A 17,473-nucleotide genomic window follows, 5' to 3' on the forward strand; every position below is an offset into this window, starting at 1 on the left:
CAGATAAGGAATTTCATAAAGACGGATGTTTGTTCTGTCTATGGGACTCGAAACAAAAGGGTGCGAGGGAATGTAAAAATGTTTCCCCGAAACTTTTTTAAAAAGTGTGTAGTAAGAGTTTGAGACGTAATGAGGAAAAAAAAATAAGACTCACAGTTTGTGTGGGTGCTTCTTCTTAGGTGGTAAGTCGTGTTTACTTTCTGGCCTCGCTGTGGCAGAAATGCCACACGAACCTTCACACTTTGTAGGACCATCTGCGGGAGCACGCGCCCGGGTGCTCGTGTCCTATCAAATTCCCCGCTCTTCCGCACCTAATGATTTTTTTGGGATCTCTCCTCCCCTGTGCTATTAACTGTTGAAAGGAGGGGCTACTTAGTAATTCTACACCTGTTCAAGTCCACGCCTATCAACTTGCTAAGCTTCCCAAACAAGTGCGGGGTAAAGCAGGAGAACATCGGAATCTGGAGCTGTGGCGGCCGTGGCTGCTGCTGGCTTGGAGTTGGGCTTTTTAGGTTTTTGTTCAGAGTCTCGAATGTATCTCTTACGATGGCAGTTGATGACAGCAATTTATATTCCAGAACGAAGAACAAACTAAATTCGTCTCAAAATGATTATAAATCGTCAAGACGGAGCAGCCTGCCGCCTGAACTGCTCATAGGAAATGACATTAGAGGGAGACTTCAAAGAAACTTGAAAAATTTGGAACCCATTCACCTGAGGCGCCCGAAAAAGAGACCTTCCATATTTCCAGGTAGGAAATGTTTAAGTTTATGCCTGCCAGTAGGGGGAAAAAAAAAAAAAAAGACTGTATTTCATTTATTACAATCAGCTGTGTTACATTTAAAATTAACTTGGGACATTTGAGAGCTTAGTCGCCAGATAAATATGTTTGAATGTAAAAAATAAAATGACTCCTCGATCTGAAAGCACACCCATCTTCTTCCTTTTCTTTTCTTTGTTTATTGTAACATCTTTAAGGATCTGTAAATAGGCAGCTATTTTGTTACTTGTCAGTTGCGGTGGGATCAAGGAACTGCTTTGCTTGCAATCTGGAAGAATTCCATGCTGCATTTCATTCTCTGGCATATTTTCTTTATTTTGCAAGATTATTGGATTGTTGAGTGAAGCTGATGTTTGTGTGCACCAGAAATTAACACCATTAAATACTCAAATGCATGCTTCAAATTCCTGTCTTGCATCAGAGCCTAAAACCATTTGTAGTAAAGGGCTCAATTAAACAATGTGGATGGTGAACTGTATTACAGCACGGAAGACTGAGGGATCTTGGTCTGGATGAAGGGACTCTCTTGTCGGCTTCAGGTGTCCATGCTGGGATATTACATATGTGTAGATCATTTGATGCTTATGACAGTGACCCCTAACTGAGGTATCACTGGAGAGTGATCACTGGAGAGTCTGAATTATTTAGTCAATTTCATTTCAGTGCTATTTGCATTGGAATTTCCTGGAGAAACTACAAGTGGCCTTTTTTGTTGTGATTGATCTAATGAGAGTCTGGACAGAGGATAGATTAGACCCAACTGCCAAGGACCAACTCTGTGAACCTAGAAAACAAAATCAAAATTCAATCAGGTTTTGCTTCATAAAAATGGAATTGACTTCCCCTAACAGCTGAGTCATTATCCTGCTTTAGGAAGTAGCTGGGAGATGATTTAGAAGCATGGGGACTCAAGGCCACAAGCTGAAAATTACATTTCTGAAGCAAGCTGTTGTTTTCATGAATTTCTTCTTGGTTCAGTGATGCGACTCTGGTGTCAAACTCTGCTGCAGAAAAAAGCGAAGCCCAGACTAGAATGGGCCAGAGGGGTGAGTCTTGTAGTGCAAATGAAGAGACAATGTGAAAAATGTTGTAAGGGTAAGCACAGAGGTGTCTGATGTGTCTAAAAAAAGAGCCACTTTCTGCCTGTTCTCTTTGATCCCAAGGCCCCAAGTTGCACAGGACAACCTTGTCATCCTGAAGTGGCCTGAGGGAGCAAATCCTGTTGAGTTGGTTTGCTAGCATGTCTTCGGGAACATTCTCCCATACCTTTTCTTTTCCTTCTGCCTTTTGCTCTCTTTGGTTTGACATCACCTGGGTCCGTTTCTGTTATGATGCATCCTGCTTTCCTTTACCACCACTTGCACTTACTCCGTGAAGGCTTCTCCTTTCCCTGAACACCCAGACCCCGGGGCCCCTCACCTCCTTCCGCCACAATTCCCATTCGTCTTCCCTTACTATAAAGTCATCTCACTCTGGGCTGTCAGCTACAGCTGCAGAACTGTAGGAATATTCTTAGCTTGGACCTCACACAGGTTATCCTTTCTGAGATCTTGAACTGTCATGATTAACAACAGGGTGGTGTTGTGAAAAGGGCCCTGTGCAGAGGGGAGCTGAGTTCTAATCTAGATTGTGTCCCTCGGTGGCTGTGTGTTCTCTGAGCCACCTCTCTGACCCTGTAGCCTTTAAGTACATTATTTATGTCTGCCCCCCTTTCTCTCCTTGGGGACCATAGCAGGACATAGGCTCTTCTCTTCCTTCCAACATTTCATTCAGGGTCTTCAAATGACAGGTGAGAGAATCACTTGGCCAAAGTCCGGACAATACTGCCTACTTGATGTCTACATTCCTCTTTGATTAAACCATGACTCCATTGTCACATAGGTCGTCCTAATTTCCTTTTGCAATGGATGACTGCACATCCCACCAATGCTCCTAAGTGTCACCGAAACAGAAATGTACATGGATTGTGATGACTATTCTCACTTTCTACTGCTATGTAACTACACGTAATGAGCCAATGTGATGTATGTGGGACCTGAGAGTCAGAGAAACTCAGCTGCATCTCAGAATTAGCAGCTGGCAAAACTAGGGCTCAGACCTGGGTATTTCTTCTCCGGTGTTGAAGCTGTTTGTCCTCAATTACGCTGCACTCCCTCATCAACTGTTGTTGTCATTTGTCTGATGAGATTCAGGACTGGAAGACACATTAGCATGCCACTTATGTTCACTCTGACCCTTATGAATGCACAGACGTACATACCCTCCATCTCATGTCTCGTGTGCTCAGTCGTGCACAATTGACTGGGTGATCAACTCATCCATTTGTTCACGAATTATTTGTTTAGTTCTTGCACTGTGTTGGGAATAGACTTTCGAGACTCTATCTGCATAACACCCTTCTCTTCTTCACCCATTTCTCCTCTAAGGGGCATCTCCCACTGCAGAGAGTCATCCACCGAAGATGCAAGTCTGGGGTTTCATTCCCTTGAACAGAATTCTTCAGTGGTTATCGCCATTCTTAGGATAAAGTCCAAACTCCTCAGTGTGAAGTATAAGAGATTGCGTAATCTGGCCACAGCTTCCCGCCCTGCTTCCCAACCTTCCCCTTGCATCTCAACTAACTCAGTCAACTTCCAACCACCATGGCCCATCATGTTTCCTCTTCTAGAATACCTTACCTGCATAGTGTCACCTAATTCCCACATTAGCCTTAAGTGTCAGCTTGACATCCCTTTTTCTAGGATTCCTTCTCCCCATGGAGAAGGGGTTGGGTCCACTCTGTGTCCTTCTCCTCTTCATAACACCTGGACTTTTCCCTAGCACGGCACTTATCACACCGTATTGTAATTGTCTGTTTACCTGTCTGTGTCTCCTACTAGCTAGTGAGCCATAGGCTATATCAGTCTCTTTCACCATTGTATACCTAGTACCTAGTACCTATCACAATGCCTGGCACAAACTATGTGTTCAATAAATATTTATTCAATTGATTCAAAATGCACTGCTCTGAATTAACTCTTGGCATACCTTGTTTTCTCTGTCTTCTTCCAGACTCTCTTCATGCCATTCTCCCTTACCTCCCAGCACACACACACGCTCACACACACTTACATTCCTATTATACCCTGTGCTTCATTCTCCATCTGGGCTTCAAAGTCCAGTTAAAATCTTCTATCCTCTGCAATCACCTGCTTTCTTCCTCTGGCTTCTTTGTGTTCTCCTTTATGCTTGCCACTTGGCCTCAGTACTGCATAATGCTGTGGGAGGGAAAAAAAACAAAAGAAAGAATGAATACTTCCTGGCATTTTGTTCAGTTGTCTTAGGTTCTGAATGGATTCAGTGATCACTTTGTCACTTTGGGGCAACTGTTAAATTTTTGTTTGGATAGAAACTCTTGGAAAATAGGGACTGTATCTTATATGCTCTTGCATGGCCCACTTGTTCAGGAGAGGGAATTGCACATAGTAGGTGTTCGGTCAACATCTGGTGGTTAATTAACTACTTAGCCATGAAACTGGGTCCATTCTGTAGGGCCTGAGTCTAGCTCCAGGAAAGCACTAGTTGGCAGCTAGAGACTGTCACAGGGGAAGGTCTTTATACTGACTTCCATCATTTTAAGAACTCCTAGTGGGGGAAAAATACAAATGTCTCTTTCTTCAGTGTGTAATTCCCTCATTGAAACATATATGAGGATTCTGCTCTACACCAGGACCTTGGGGAGATAGCAGAAAATACCAGTTTCTGATCTAGGTGGACAGAAAAGAATGTTCCTGGATTGGTGCCTTGCATGTTGCATAGCTTGGTAAATGTCTCTTGAACAAAGGGACTCAGAGCACTGAATCATTAAAAGGAAAATGATACACTTAAAAATCATATTTACACACAAACATTAAATACTAACCATTTTTCCCCCCTTAAAGAAGCCTCAACAATAGAATGCTAGTTCAAGCTGAAGTTCTGCAATTTCACCAGGGTCTTCCCAGGTGCAGTGTTGAGAATGTATGTCTCTCGCAAGCCCCAGCCTGGTCTCCGCCTTCTCCTGAAAGAACTCCAGGGGCTCCGCAGCAGTGGGCTTCTGCGCCATGAAAGAAAGGGGAGAGAGAGAAGTGGTCCTAACATAGACTGTACCCATCAGCATGTCAGATTGAAATGAGCATCTGCGTCTGCACCTGGAAGCTGGTGGGGCTCAGGTGCCAGGTGTAATGGGCCGTTCCCTCAGCCCTCTTAAGCAAACAAGCTGGCCTGTATAATCAGCCAGTTCTTAAAATATCTTACTGATTTTTACAATCATCTGCTGTGAAAAGCAAGCACTCATCTGCTTGGAGGAAACAGGCAGTTCCACATACTTCCTCGTTGCTTAGTCAGAGGACAAGCGTGGTGGGGACAGCTTAGGGCCAGCTTAGGGACTCTGGCCAGCACTCACAAGGCAGGTACAAATCTTGATTCTCATTTTTAGCTTAACTTCATTCAAAACGCATGCTGTTGTTGTTTTTTCAAATTCACAATCTGAAAAAAAGTCATTCAGAAACATAGTAGTTTTATAATCAAAGAGATTGTGAACATTTCTAAAGGACAACTGCTTTTCTCATTTTCTTGCCAAGTGTAGGTTTCTACTGGAAACACAAGTTAGCCATTAGGACGATGGTATGGGGATGTTTTCCGCTTCCCTTACGGTGGCTAGAAGGAGACTGAGGATGGGCAGTTTGATTCAGTAGAAGACAGTCAGCAAGCATGCCTCTTCAAGTATTGTGTTCTCTGTTAGGGCTCTATCGCCCTGGAACCCTGCTGAGTAGTGGCTTTGGTAGGGCCTTCCAGGGAGGGGGCTCCTTAGAGATGTTCTATAAAAAACTGCATGTTCCGTTGTCATCAGGGGCAAATAGGTTCAGTGGCTCCACTTGGTAATGACAGGAAGCGTACTTCAGATGCCCTGGTATTCCCCACAGCACCCACCAGCGGGCTTTGCATATGCTAAGTGCCTAAGAGATGGCGAAATAGTCCAGCGAGGTGGCGGACATGCAATAATAAATGTGTCACGACCCCTCTGTGGGCCACACCCCTGCTCACCTGATCGGGTAACTTCGTGCAACAGCTCCTTCCAGAGTAGATAATGCTCAGGGGCCAAAGCGTAGGAAGCCTTGGGAGCAAGAGTTTGGGGGCACCTGGGTGGCTCAGTCAGTTGGGAGTAGGCGTTTGGCTTGGATCATGATCTTAGGGTCCTGTGATTGAGGCCTGCCTCGGGTTCCCGGCTCAGCGGGGAGTCTGCTTCTCCCTCTGGTCTTCCTCTGATACCTTCCTCACTCATGTGCTCTCTTTCTAATGGATAGATAGAATCTTTAAAAAAAAAAAAGCAAGAGTTTGAACTTCTTTTTTTGAAGATTTTATTTATTTATTTGGAGGACAGAGATCACAAGTAGGCAGAGAGGGAGGAGGAAGCAGGCTCCCTGCTGAGCCAAGAGTTTAATGTGGGGCTTGATCCCACAACCCTGAGATCATGACCTGAGCCGAAGGCAGAGGCTTAACCCACTGAGCAACCCAGGCGCCCCTGAACTTCTATTTTAGTCAAGGAATTTCACAAAGTAAATATCTGCCTCCCAGCTGGGTTCAAGTTCAGATCCTCCCTCTTACTAAATGAGTGATGTCACTTGACCTCTCAGAACTTATTTCCATCTCTGAAATGGGAACGAAAACACCAGTTTCACAGGTTGTGTTGAACTCCAATGAGATAGCGCATGACTATGAAATGATACATAACTGCGATTACCGGTGGGTTCTTATTCTTTGGTGGTAGTAAAAGTATGGTTCTTCATAATTAGTGCTTTTCTGGTTACTAAGTGGGTAGTAGGTATGATTGTAACACTTTTGCAAATCTTTGTGGTTGGCAAGTCCTCCGAAGTTGTTATTTGGACCCTCTCCTAAGGTAAATCCTATATGAGACACTAGTAAAAGACCCATTAATTTTAAATTTCTCATAAAAAGAGGAGGATGTAGAAACCTTTCTTTGTGACTCAACATCCATGTATTTTCTCACCAGGAATCACTAAACTTGAATGAACTGTCATCTAAAGCCTCTGAAAATTGTTTAAGATTAGAAACATAATTGTCAGGGTTTTACAAACTTATGTGTAGCTCTGTGGTGTTTAATATTCTTTCCTAGTTTTGCTGGTATAAGGCCTTGCTTTTGGAGACTCAGCCTCTAACTCTTTTTTGAACTAAAATTTAGAATAGGAAGGTAATTGATATGCACTTATTATTTTAAAAAATTGCTTCTACTTTTGTATCAACATGGACGGGACTGGAGGAGATTATGCTGAGTGAAATAAGTCAAACAGAGAGAGTCAATTATCATATGGTTTCATTTACTTGTGGAGTATAAGGAATAACATGGAGGACATTAGGAGAAGGAAAGGAGAAGAGAATTGGGGGAAATCAGGGGGAGACAAAGCATGAGGGACTGTGGGCTCTAAGAAACAAACTGAGGGTTTTGAAGGGGAGTCGGGTTTGGGGATGGGTGAGCCTGGTGGTGGGTATTAAGGAGGCACGTATTGCATGGAGCACTGGGTGTGATGCATAAACAATGAATCTTGCAACACTGAAAAAATAAAGTAAAATTTTTAAAAAATTGCTTCTATATAAGATTATGGATGAACTCACAATTTTTTTTTAATGCACTGAAATTTATTTATTTATTTATTTATTTATTTCCCCAATTTATTTATTTTCAGAAAAACAGTATTCATTATTTTTTCACCACACCCAGTGCTCCATGCAAGCTGTGCCCTCTATAATACCCACCACCTGGTACCCCAACCTCCCACCCCCCCCCCCGCCACTTCAAACCCCTCAGATTGTTTTTCAGAGTCCATAGTCTCTCATGGGGATGAACTCACAATTTGAAATTAATCTTAAATATTAGTTTAGACTTCAAAAACTTCTCAGTGTCAACATTTGACATTTTGACTTTAAGTATCTAACAGTATTTAAAGCATTTCTTATTAAAAACTACTGGCGCAACAAAAACAGGTAACCTGTTTACTTAAATAATCAAATTTATTTATTGGATAAGTTTATGCAAGGGGATGAAGTTTTGTTTTTATTTTGCTTTGTTGTGTTTTCCAAAAAGAAACAAAAAAGCCTCCAATGAGATTATGAGTGGTAAACTAGTTTTAAGGAAAACAAAAATGCTGAGCCCGTAATATTTATATACATGATTTATAAGCAAGGGGGAATATGTTTTACCTTTATGCAGGGACAGATAGTGCACTCAGCATAAGGGGGAGGCATTAGATTTATACTTCTATGTCAGGCTTTTCTCTCGGTCCTAAAAAAGAATAAAAAATAAAAATACAGGTTTCTGAATTCAGGATTTACTAAGTATATGGGAAAGTGGCTTCAACATATCTGTTCTAAAAGCAGGTACTTTCCATTTGTTGATATACAGTAAATATATAACTTTACAGATTTAAGAGTTTCCATACACTCTTCTCCCCATTTTCAAATAATACTCTAAATATGTATTCCCATCTAGACTCATGAAAAGATTATGTATGCTTACATCCATGTAGGTTGGTGTTTACTCAATATACTTTAGTGATGATTTTTAAGCATTTTTTATCTGTTTGCATAAATAATGTATTTTGTTCCTATTAATGACATTTTTTATTATGTTCAGTTAGCCCATGTATAGTACATCATTAGTTTTTGATGTAGTGTTCAGTGATTCAATAGTTATGTGTGACACTCAGAGCTCATCACAACACGTGCCCTCCTCAATGCCCATCAGCCTGTTTTGATGAGCACTGAGTGTTATACACAACTGATGAATTGTTGAACACTTCCTCTGAAGCTAATGATATACCACTTGTTGGCTAATGAATTTAAATTAAAATATAAATTAAATAAATAAAGTACTTTCAACAGCTATTTAGGGTGGAGATGGCCCTCTAGGTAGTCAGTTACAGGAGAAACCACCATACCCACATGCTTTGCTCCCAATACTTTGGGACTATCTACCTATCAAAAGGATGTTTGCCTTCAGAATTTAATTAGGATACCTCCAGGTTTTCTTTAAGATCAAGAAGAATATAGATTTGGGAGCAGGGGTTACAAAATGAGATGAACTATGTAGTTATTTTCTGGAGGTGTGCTCATACAAAATCTCATGACAAGATGGCCAGAGTATTTTTCAGTCACAATTTTAAAAACTTTCCATCCCAAGTAGGTTATGCAGTTTAATTTTTCTTGTGTTGAGCTGCTGATTGTCAGACATATCTCTGAACCTTTTGGAAACATCAGAGGTACATCCAGTTGGACCTCTGTACGTTCCAGCATCCAGAGCCCAGAGATGGGGGCCATAAGGATAGTCATTAGATCAGACTCACTGATGGCACTGCTCCGCTTTCAGATGTCACCCTTCTCTCCCCACCCTGACACGTAGGAGAGACTAAAGGCATCTTAATGAATCATCAATGCTAGATGGCATTTTAGAGTAATCATGGGCAAGAAAGACACAATTTCAAGAAACATTCCTTAGTTTTAAGTATTGACGTAGATGCTTAAGGGTAACTGGAAGATAGACATGAGAAAGACTACAACATCTGTTCAAGAAAGATCTGAACTCTCTTGCTAAGGGAATGTCTATTAGGTGCAGTGCAAGGAGTGGGCGGTGGTTAAGACATTGATACATGGTAATTTGTTCTCATATCTAATTTATTGCCAGGAGAGCAGGGCACATTAATTTGGACACTCAAGCTTCTCTGGCAACCAGTACTTAAAACTCCCTGTTGTCGCAGCTGTTGGCCATACTGACATCATGTCATCTGGCCCAGAAGCTCTAATTGGCAATGAAGCATCTCCCAACAGGAAAGTCCCAGGGAACCTTAATTCTCCTCTTCCTCCTCCTCCTCAGTTTCTATGCTGAGGCTTTGTTCCTTTTTGTACTTTGCATCTCTTTTCGGAGCCCTCTAAAAAACAGCCAGAGGGGAAGAGTCTTAAGGTGATTGTGTCTCCATGAGGCTCAACTCAGCAAGGTTTCCAGTTCTTTGAGATATTTGGACTCCTGTAGAACTAGAGGAATATGAACTTAACCAATTTAGGGCAGAGTGTGGGGGCCAGGCTACCCATCTCCAGGTCCTAATCTTTGCTCAGAATGATGGGATAAACATCCAGCCACCTCTTGAGTATTTCTTAAAATAGTACCAGCGTGTAATGAACTGAATATTTGTGCCTCCACCTCTAAATTTATATATTGAAGCCAGAATCCCCAGTTGATTGTATTTGGAGACGAGGCATTGGGAGGCAGTTAGACATGAGAGTGGGGCCTTTATGAACGTGCTTAGTGCCCCTGTAAGAAGAAATGCAAGAGAGATGATCACTTTCTGTCATGGAAGGACATAGCAAAGGCAGTCAGCTAAAAGCCTGAAAGAAGGTCTTCTTCAGATCTCAAATCAGCCAGCACCTGACCTTAGACTTCCAAATCTCCAGAAGTGTGAAAAATGAATGTTTGTCATCTAAGCTACCCAGTCTATAGTAATTTTAAGGCAGCCGAAACTGGCTAAGCCACAGTGCTTCTTAGGGGCAGCCAAATGGATGAATGAGGAGGATTTAAGCCCTTAAGAATAAAAGCTTGGAAACAATACAAGTAATATTATAGAATACACAGGAACATCTAATGAATAAAAGTTAATGAATATTGTACATTATACTTAAGGCTGCACAGGAATTGCATTATTCAGATGGAGGGTCAATTATACCTACTGTACTTATTTTCTTTCATTATGGAATCACATGCATCTCAAAAGAAATATTGCCAAATATAATTAATATTAACAAAGATGCCCCAATTTTTGGAAAATTGTCAACATCCCAAAGTTATGACCTTGCACTTTGTCTTAATTTCTGCTAAATTAGGGCTTTGTTGTTTCAGATATACCCATACTGGTCAGTCAGTCCTTCTTCAGCAAAAAGTAGGGGACTAAAATCTGTATGCATTGCCAAGCTTAACTAATACCTATAATGATAGAAGCCATTTTATTGGCAATAAATTGGCTTCTGATTCCTACACCAAACACTCCCACTCCCACACACACAAACATGGATGGGCAGGAAGAAAGGAGGTGGTCCAGAATGATATTCTTCATAAACAACCTGAAATGAAAACAAAAAATCTGTATCAAGGGGGGAGAATGGTAGCAGAGGAGGGGATGCAGAATAAATCCATCAGGAATTTCTTTAACGTGCTCAGCAGAGGGCGCTTAAAAGAAAAAAAAAAAGCAAAAAGAAAATAATCGGACATCCACATATACAGTCACTTCCCATGGCAGGGAATATGTGAGGTGGTTTTTATTTTGAAAATACCACTTCTATGGACAGGGCAAGATGACTTGCGGGTATGAAACTGGGTTTGGTGTTGCCTTTGGGAAATGGAGAAGCACCCTAAATGTTACTACACGGTTACAAAGAAGAGCAACACAAGTGTCATGGTTGATTTAGGAAGTAATGGTTCGCTCTTTAGAAGGGTTTTCTTTAAGTTTCCAAACATTGAGAATTGTGATGTGTTAACACAGGATTGAATCAGGTGAGCTAGGGAGAATAAATTTTTCTGTTTCATCCTTTCCCCCAAATGGCAACAAAGGATTATAAAGCAGCAACCCAACCACTGCCTCTGGGGGATTTATGGGACAGTGGATCAAGTGCAGGGAGAAGGTGGAGGAGGAGAAGAGAGAAAGGAACCCCCAAAGAGTTGATTGTCTTCTTATTGTCACTCTCCTCCTTGAAAGCCTCCCTAGCTCAGTCTGTACATTATAGCTTTAAAAAAACAGTGTTGGTGGGGGGGTTGCCTGGGTGGCTCAGTGGGCTAAGCCTCTGCCTTCTGCTCTGGTCAGTGTCTCAGGGTCTTGGGATCGAGCCCTGCATTGGGCTCTCTGCTCAGCAGGGAGCCTGTTTCCCCCTCTCTCTGCCGGCTTCTCTGCCAGTTTGCAATCTCTCTCTCTCTCTGTCAAATAAATAAAATAAAATCCTTAAAAAAAAACAGTATTAGAATCTAACTTAATTGTATTTGGACAGCAGAGATACAAATTACTAATATATGAAATTTTGTTTTCGGACAGAAGTATGGCATTGCATGTTGTTTTCATTACATTTGAAAATATAATATGTACTTCAAGGTTATAGCCGGGCTTGAAAAAGGCATGGAAGATATTAGAGAAACCCTCTCCAGAGATATAAAAGCCCTTTCTGGAGAAATAAAAGAACTAAAATCTAACCAAGTTGAAATCAAAAAAGCTATTAATGAAGTTCAATCAAAAATGGAGGCTCTCACTGCTAGGATAAATGAGGCAGAAGAAAGAATTAGCGATATAGAAGACCAAATGACAGAGAATAAAGAAGCTGAGCAAAAGAGGGACAAACAGCTACTGGACCATGAGGGGAGAATTCGAGAGATAAGTGACACCATAAAACGAAACAACATTAGAATAATTGGGATTCCAGAAGAAGAAGAAAGAGAGAGGGGAGCAGAAGGTATACTGGAGAGAATTATTGGGGAGAATTTCCCCAATATGGCAAAGGGAACGAGCATCAAAATTCAGGAGGTTCAGAGAACGCCCCTCAAAATCAATAAGAATAGGCCCACACCCCGTCACCTAATAGTAAAATTGACAAGCCTTAGTGACAAAGAGAAAATCCTGAAAGCAGCCCGGGAAAAGAAGTCTGTAACATACAATGGTAAAAGTATTAGATTGGCAGCTGACTTATCCACAGAGACCTGGCAGGCCAGAAAGAGCTGGCATGACATTTTCAGAGCACTAAACGAGAAAAACATGCAGCCAAGAATACTATATCCAGCTAGGCTATCATTGAAAATAGAAGGAGAGATTAAAAGCTTCCAGGACAAACAAAAACTGAAAGAATTTGCAAACACCAAACCAGCTCTACAGGAAATACTGAAAGGGGTCCTCTAAGCAAAGAGAGAGCCTACAAGTGGTAGATCAGAAAGGAACAGAGACAATATACAGTAACAGTCACCTTACAGGCAATACAATGGCACTAAAATCATATCTCTCAATAGTTACCCTGAATGTTAATGGGCTAAATGCCCCAATCAAAAGACACAGGGTATCAGAATGGATAAAAAAACAAAACCCATCTATATTTGCCTCCAAGAAACTCATTTTAAACCCGAAGACACCTCCAGACTTAAAGTGAGGGGGTGGAAAAGAATTTACCATGCTAATGGACATCAGAAAAAAGCAGGAGTGGCAATCCTTATATCAGATCAATTAGATTTTAAGCCGAAGACTATAATAAGAGATGAGGAAGGAACTATATCATACTCAAAGGGTCTGTCCAACAAGAAGATCTAACAATTTTAAATATCTATGCCCCCAACGTGGGCGCAGCAAACTATATAAACCAATTAATAACAAAATCAAAGAAACACATCAACAATAATACAATAATAGTAGGGGACTTTAACACTCCCCTCACTGAAATGGACAGATCATCCAAGCAAAAGATCAACAGGGAAATAAAGGCCTTAAATGATACACTGGATGAGATGGACATCACAGATATATTCAGAACATTTCATCCCAAAGCAACAGAATACACATTCTTCTCTAGTGCACATGGAACATTCTCCAGAATAGATCACATCCTCGGTCCTAAATCAGGACTCAACCGGTATCAAAAGATTGGGATCATTCCCTGCATATTTTCAGACCACAATGCTCTGAAGCTAGAACTCAACCACAAGAGGAAGTTTGGAAAGAACACAAATACATGGAGACTAAACAGCATCCTTCTAAAAAATGAATGGGTCAACCGGGAAATTAAAGAAGAATTGAAAAAAATCATGGAAACAAATGATAATGAAAATACAATAGTTCCAAATCTGTGGGACACAACAAAGGCAGTCCTGAGAGGAAAATATATAGCAGTACAAGCTTTTCTCAAGAAACAAGAAAGGTCTCAGGTACACAACCTAACCCTACACCTAAAGGAGCTGGAGAAAGAACAAGAAAGAAACCCTAAGCCCAGCAGGAGAAGAGAAATCATAAAGATCAGAGCAGAAATCAATGAAATAGAAACCAAAAAAACAATAGAACAAATCAACCAAACTAGGAGCTGGTTCTTTGAAAGAATTAATAAAATTGATAAACCCTTGGCCAGACTTATCAAAAAGAAAAGAGAAAGGACCCAAATAAATAAAATCATGAATGAAAGAGGAGAGATCACAACTAACACCAAAGAAATACAAACTATTATAAGAACATACTATGAGCAACTCTACGCCAACAAATTTGACAATCTGGAAGAAATGGATGCATTCCTAGAAACATATAAACTACCAAAATTGAACCAGGAAGAAATAGAAAGCCTGAACAGACCCATAAAGGAGATTGAAACAGTCATTAAAAATCTCCAAACAAACAAAAGCCCAGGGCCAGATGGCTTCCCGGGGGAATTCTACCAAACATTTAAAGAAGAACTAATTCCTATTCTCCTGAAACTGTTCCAAAAAATAGAAATGGAAGGAAAACTCCCAAACTCATTTTATGAGGCCAGCATCACCTTGATCCCAAAACCAGACAAGGATCCCATCAAAAAAGAGAGCTATAGACCAATATCCTTGATGAACACAGATGCAAAAATTCTCACCAAAATACTAGCCAATAGGATTCAACAGTACATTAAAAGGATTATTCACCATGACCAAGTGGGATTTATCACAGGGCTGCAAGGTTGGTTCAACATCCGCAAATCAGTCAATGTGATACAACACATCAATAAAAGAAAGAACAAGAACCATATAATACTCTCAATAGATGCTGAAAAAGCATTTGACAAAGTACAGCATCCCTTCCTAATCAAAACCCTTCAAAGTGTAGGGATAGAGGGCACATACCTCAGTATCATCAAAGCCATCTATGAAAAACCCACCGCAAATATCATTCTCAATGGAGAAAAACTGAAAGCTTTTCCACTAAGGTCAGGAACACGGCAGGGATGTCCATTATCACCACTGCTATTCAACATAGTACTAGAAGTCCTAGCCTCAGCAATCAGACAACAAAAGGAAATTAAAGGCATCCAAATCGGCAAAGAAGAAGTCAAATTATCACTCTTCACAGATGATATTATACTCTATGTGGAAAACCCAAAAGACTCCACTCCAAAACTGCTAGAACTTATACAGGAATTCAGTAAAGTGTCAGGATATAAGATCAATGCACAGAAATCAGTTGCATTTCTCTACACCAACAACAAGACAGAAGAAAGAGAAATTAAGGAGTCAATCCCATTTACAATTGCACCCCAAACCATAAGATACCTAGGAATAAACCTCACCAAAGAGGCACAGAATCTATACTCAGCAAACTATAAAGTACTCATGAAAGAAATTGAGGAAGACACAAAGAAATGGAAAAATGTTCCATGCTCCTGGATTGGAAGAATAAATATTGTGAAAATGTCTGTGCTACCTAAAGCAATCTACACATTTAATGCAATTCCTATCAAAGTACCATCCATCTTTTTCAAAGAAATGGAACAAATAATTTTAAAATTTATATGGAACCAGAAAAGACCTCGAATAGCCAAAGGGATATTGAAAAACAAAGCCAAAGTTGGTGGCATCACAATTCCGGACTTCAAGCTCTATTACAAAGCTGTCATCATCAAGACAGCATGGTACTGGCACAAAAACAGACACATAGACCAATGGAACAGAATAGAGAGCCCAGAAATAGACCCTCAACTCTATGGTCAACTAATCTTCGACAAAGCAGGAAAGAATGTCCAATGGAAAAAAGACAGCCTCTTCAATAAATGGTGTTGGGAAAATTGGACAGCCACGTGCAGAAAAATGAAATTGGACCATTTCCTTACACCACACACAAAAATAGATTCAAAATGGATTAAGGACCTCAATGTGAGAAAGGAATCCATCCAAATCCTTGAGGAGAACACAGGCAGCAACCTCTTCGACCTCAGCCTCAGCAACATCTTCCTAGGAACATCGCCAAAGGCGAGGGAAGCAAGGGCAAAAATGAACTTTTGGGATTTCATCAAAATCAAAAGCTTTTGCACAGCAAAGGAAACAGTTAACAAAACCAAAAGACAACTGACAGAATGGGAGAAGATATTTGCACACGACATATCAGATAAAGGACTAGTGTCCAAAATCTATAAAGAACTTAACAAACTAAACACCCAAAGAACAAATAATGCAATCAAGAAATGGGCAGAGGACATGAACAGACGTTTCTGCAAAGAAGACATCCAGATGGCCAACAGACACATGAAAAAGTGCTCCATATCACTCGGCATCAGGGAAATACAAATCAAAACCACAATGAGATATCACCTCACACCAGTCAGAATGGCTAAAATCAACAAGTCAGGAAATGACAGATGCTGGCGAGGATGCGGAGAAAGGGGAACCCTCCTACACTGTTGGTGGGAATGCAAGCTGGTGCAACCACTCTGGAAAACAGCATGGAGGTTCCTCAAAATGTTGAAAATAGAACTGCCCTATGACCCAGCAATTGCACTACTGGGAATTTACCCTAAAGATACAAACGTAGTGATCCAAAGGGGCACGTGCACCCGAATGTTTATAGCAGCAATGTCCACAATAGCCAAACTATGGAAAGAACCTAGATGTCCATCAACAGATGAATGGATCAAGAAGATGTGGTATATATATATATATATACACAATGGAATACTATGCAGCCATCAAAAGAAACGAAATCTTGCCATTTGCGACAACATGGATGGAACTAGAGCGTATCATGCTTAGCGAAATAAGTCAAGCGGAGAAAGACAACTACCATATGATCTCCCTGATATGAGGGAGTGGTGATGCAACATGGGGGCTTAAGTGGGTAGGAGAAGAATCCATGAAACAAGATGGGATAGGGAGGGAGACAAACCATAAGTGACTCTTAATTTCACAAAACAAAGTGTGGGTTGCTGGGGGGAGGGGGGTTGGGAGAAGGGGGTAGGGTTATGGACATTGGGGAGGGTATGTGCTTTTGGGTAAATTGGAAGGGGAGATGAACCATGAGAGACTATGGACTCTGAAAAACAATCTGAGGGGTTTGAAGTGGCGGAGGGGTGGGAGGTTGGGGTACCAGGTGGTGGGTATTATAGAGGGCACAGCTTGCATGGAGCACTGGGTGTGGTGAAAAAATAATGAATGCTGTTTTTCTGAAAATAAATAAATTGGAAAAAAAAAGAAAAAAAATAAGTAAATAAAAAAAATACAATATGTACTTCAATCAAAAAAGAAAATACGTTCTGTAGGAGTAGGTGAAAAATCTATTCCAATATCCATTATATTCTTTTAGAATCTAGAGTAGAGTGGTATAGTTTGGGTTTTGCTTCTCTAAAGTATGGACATTTAAGATGAACAAACACTATAAAACAGATTAGTATATAAGAGTTGTGCACAAAGTACAGATTAACAGCTGATGGGGATTCTGCCCTTACCCGAGAATGTCTGTAGACCCCTAATTTCTCATATTCCGCAGTTATAATCTCAAGGTACCATATTGCATGCTACTCATTCCTGAATGAGTGGTAGGCAGCACCTGTTTAAATGTGGCATAAAAAGCTATTGCATATTTAGGGACTAAAATAAAAGTTAGAAAATTTCTGGGCACCTGGGTGGTACCTAGATTTCACCTT

The 17,473-nt window shown here is 40.8% G+C and overlaps 1 protein-coding gene across 3 annotated transcripts in view; it reads left to right on the forward strand.

Annotated features, from left to right (window-relative positions):
- The first annotated feature begins 477 nt into the window (after positions 1 to 477).
- Positions 478 to 17,473, forward strand: part of FRY (FRY microtubule binding protein) — a 349,740-nt gene continuing 332,744 nt past the window's right edge. For all 3 annotated transcript variants that reach the window (XM_044249549.1, XM_044249551.1, XM_044249550.1), the window contains exon 1: positions 478 to 751. In XM_044249549.1, the coding sequence (XP_044105484.1) occupies positions 547 to 751 (205 nt within the window). In that variant the 5' untranslated portion in view covers positions 478 to 546. The remainder of the gene's footprint in view (positions 752 to 17,473) is intronic.

This window comes from Neovison vison, chromosome 5, assembly GCF_020171115.1.
Source record: "Neovison vison isolate M4711 chromosome 5, ASM_NN_V1, whole genome shotgun sequence".
Taxonomy (NCBI): domain Eukaryota; kingdom Metazoa; phylum Chordata; class Mammalia; order Carnivora; family Mustelidae; genus Neogale; species Neogale vison.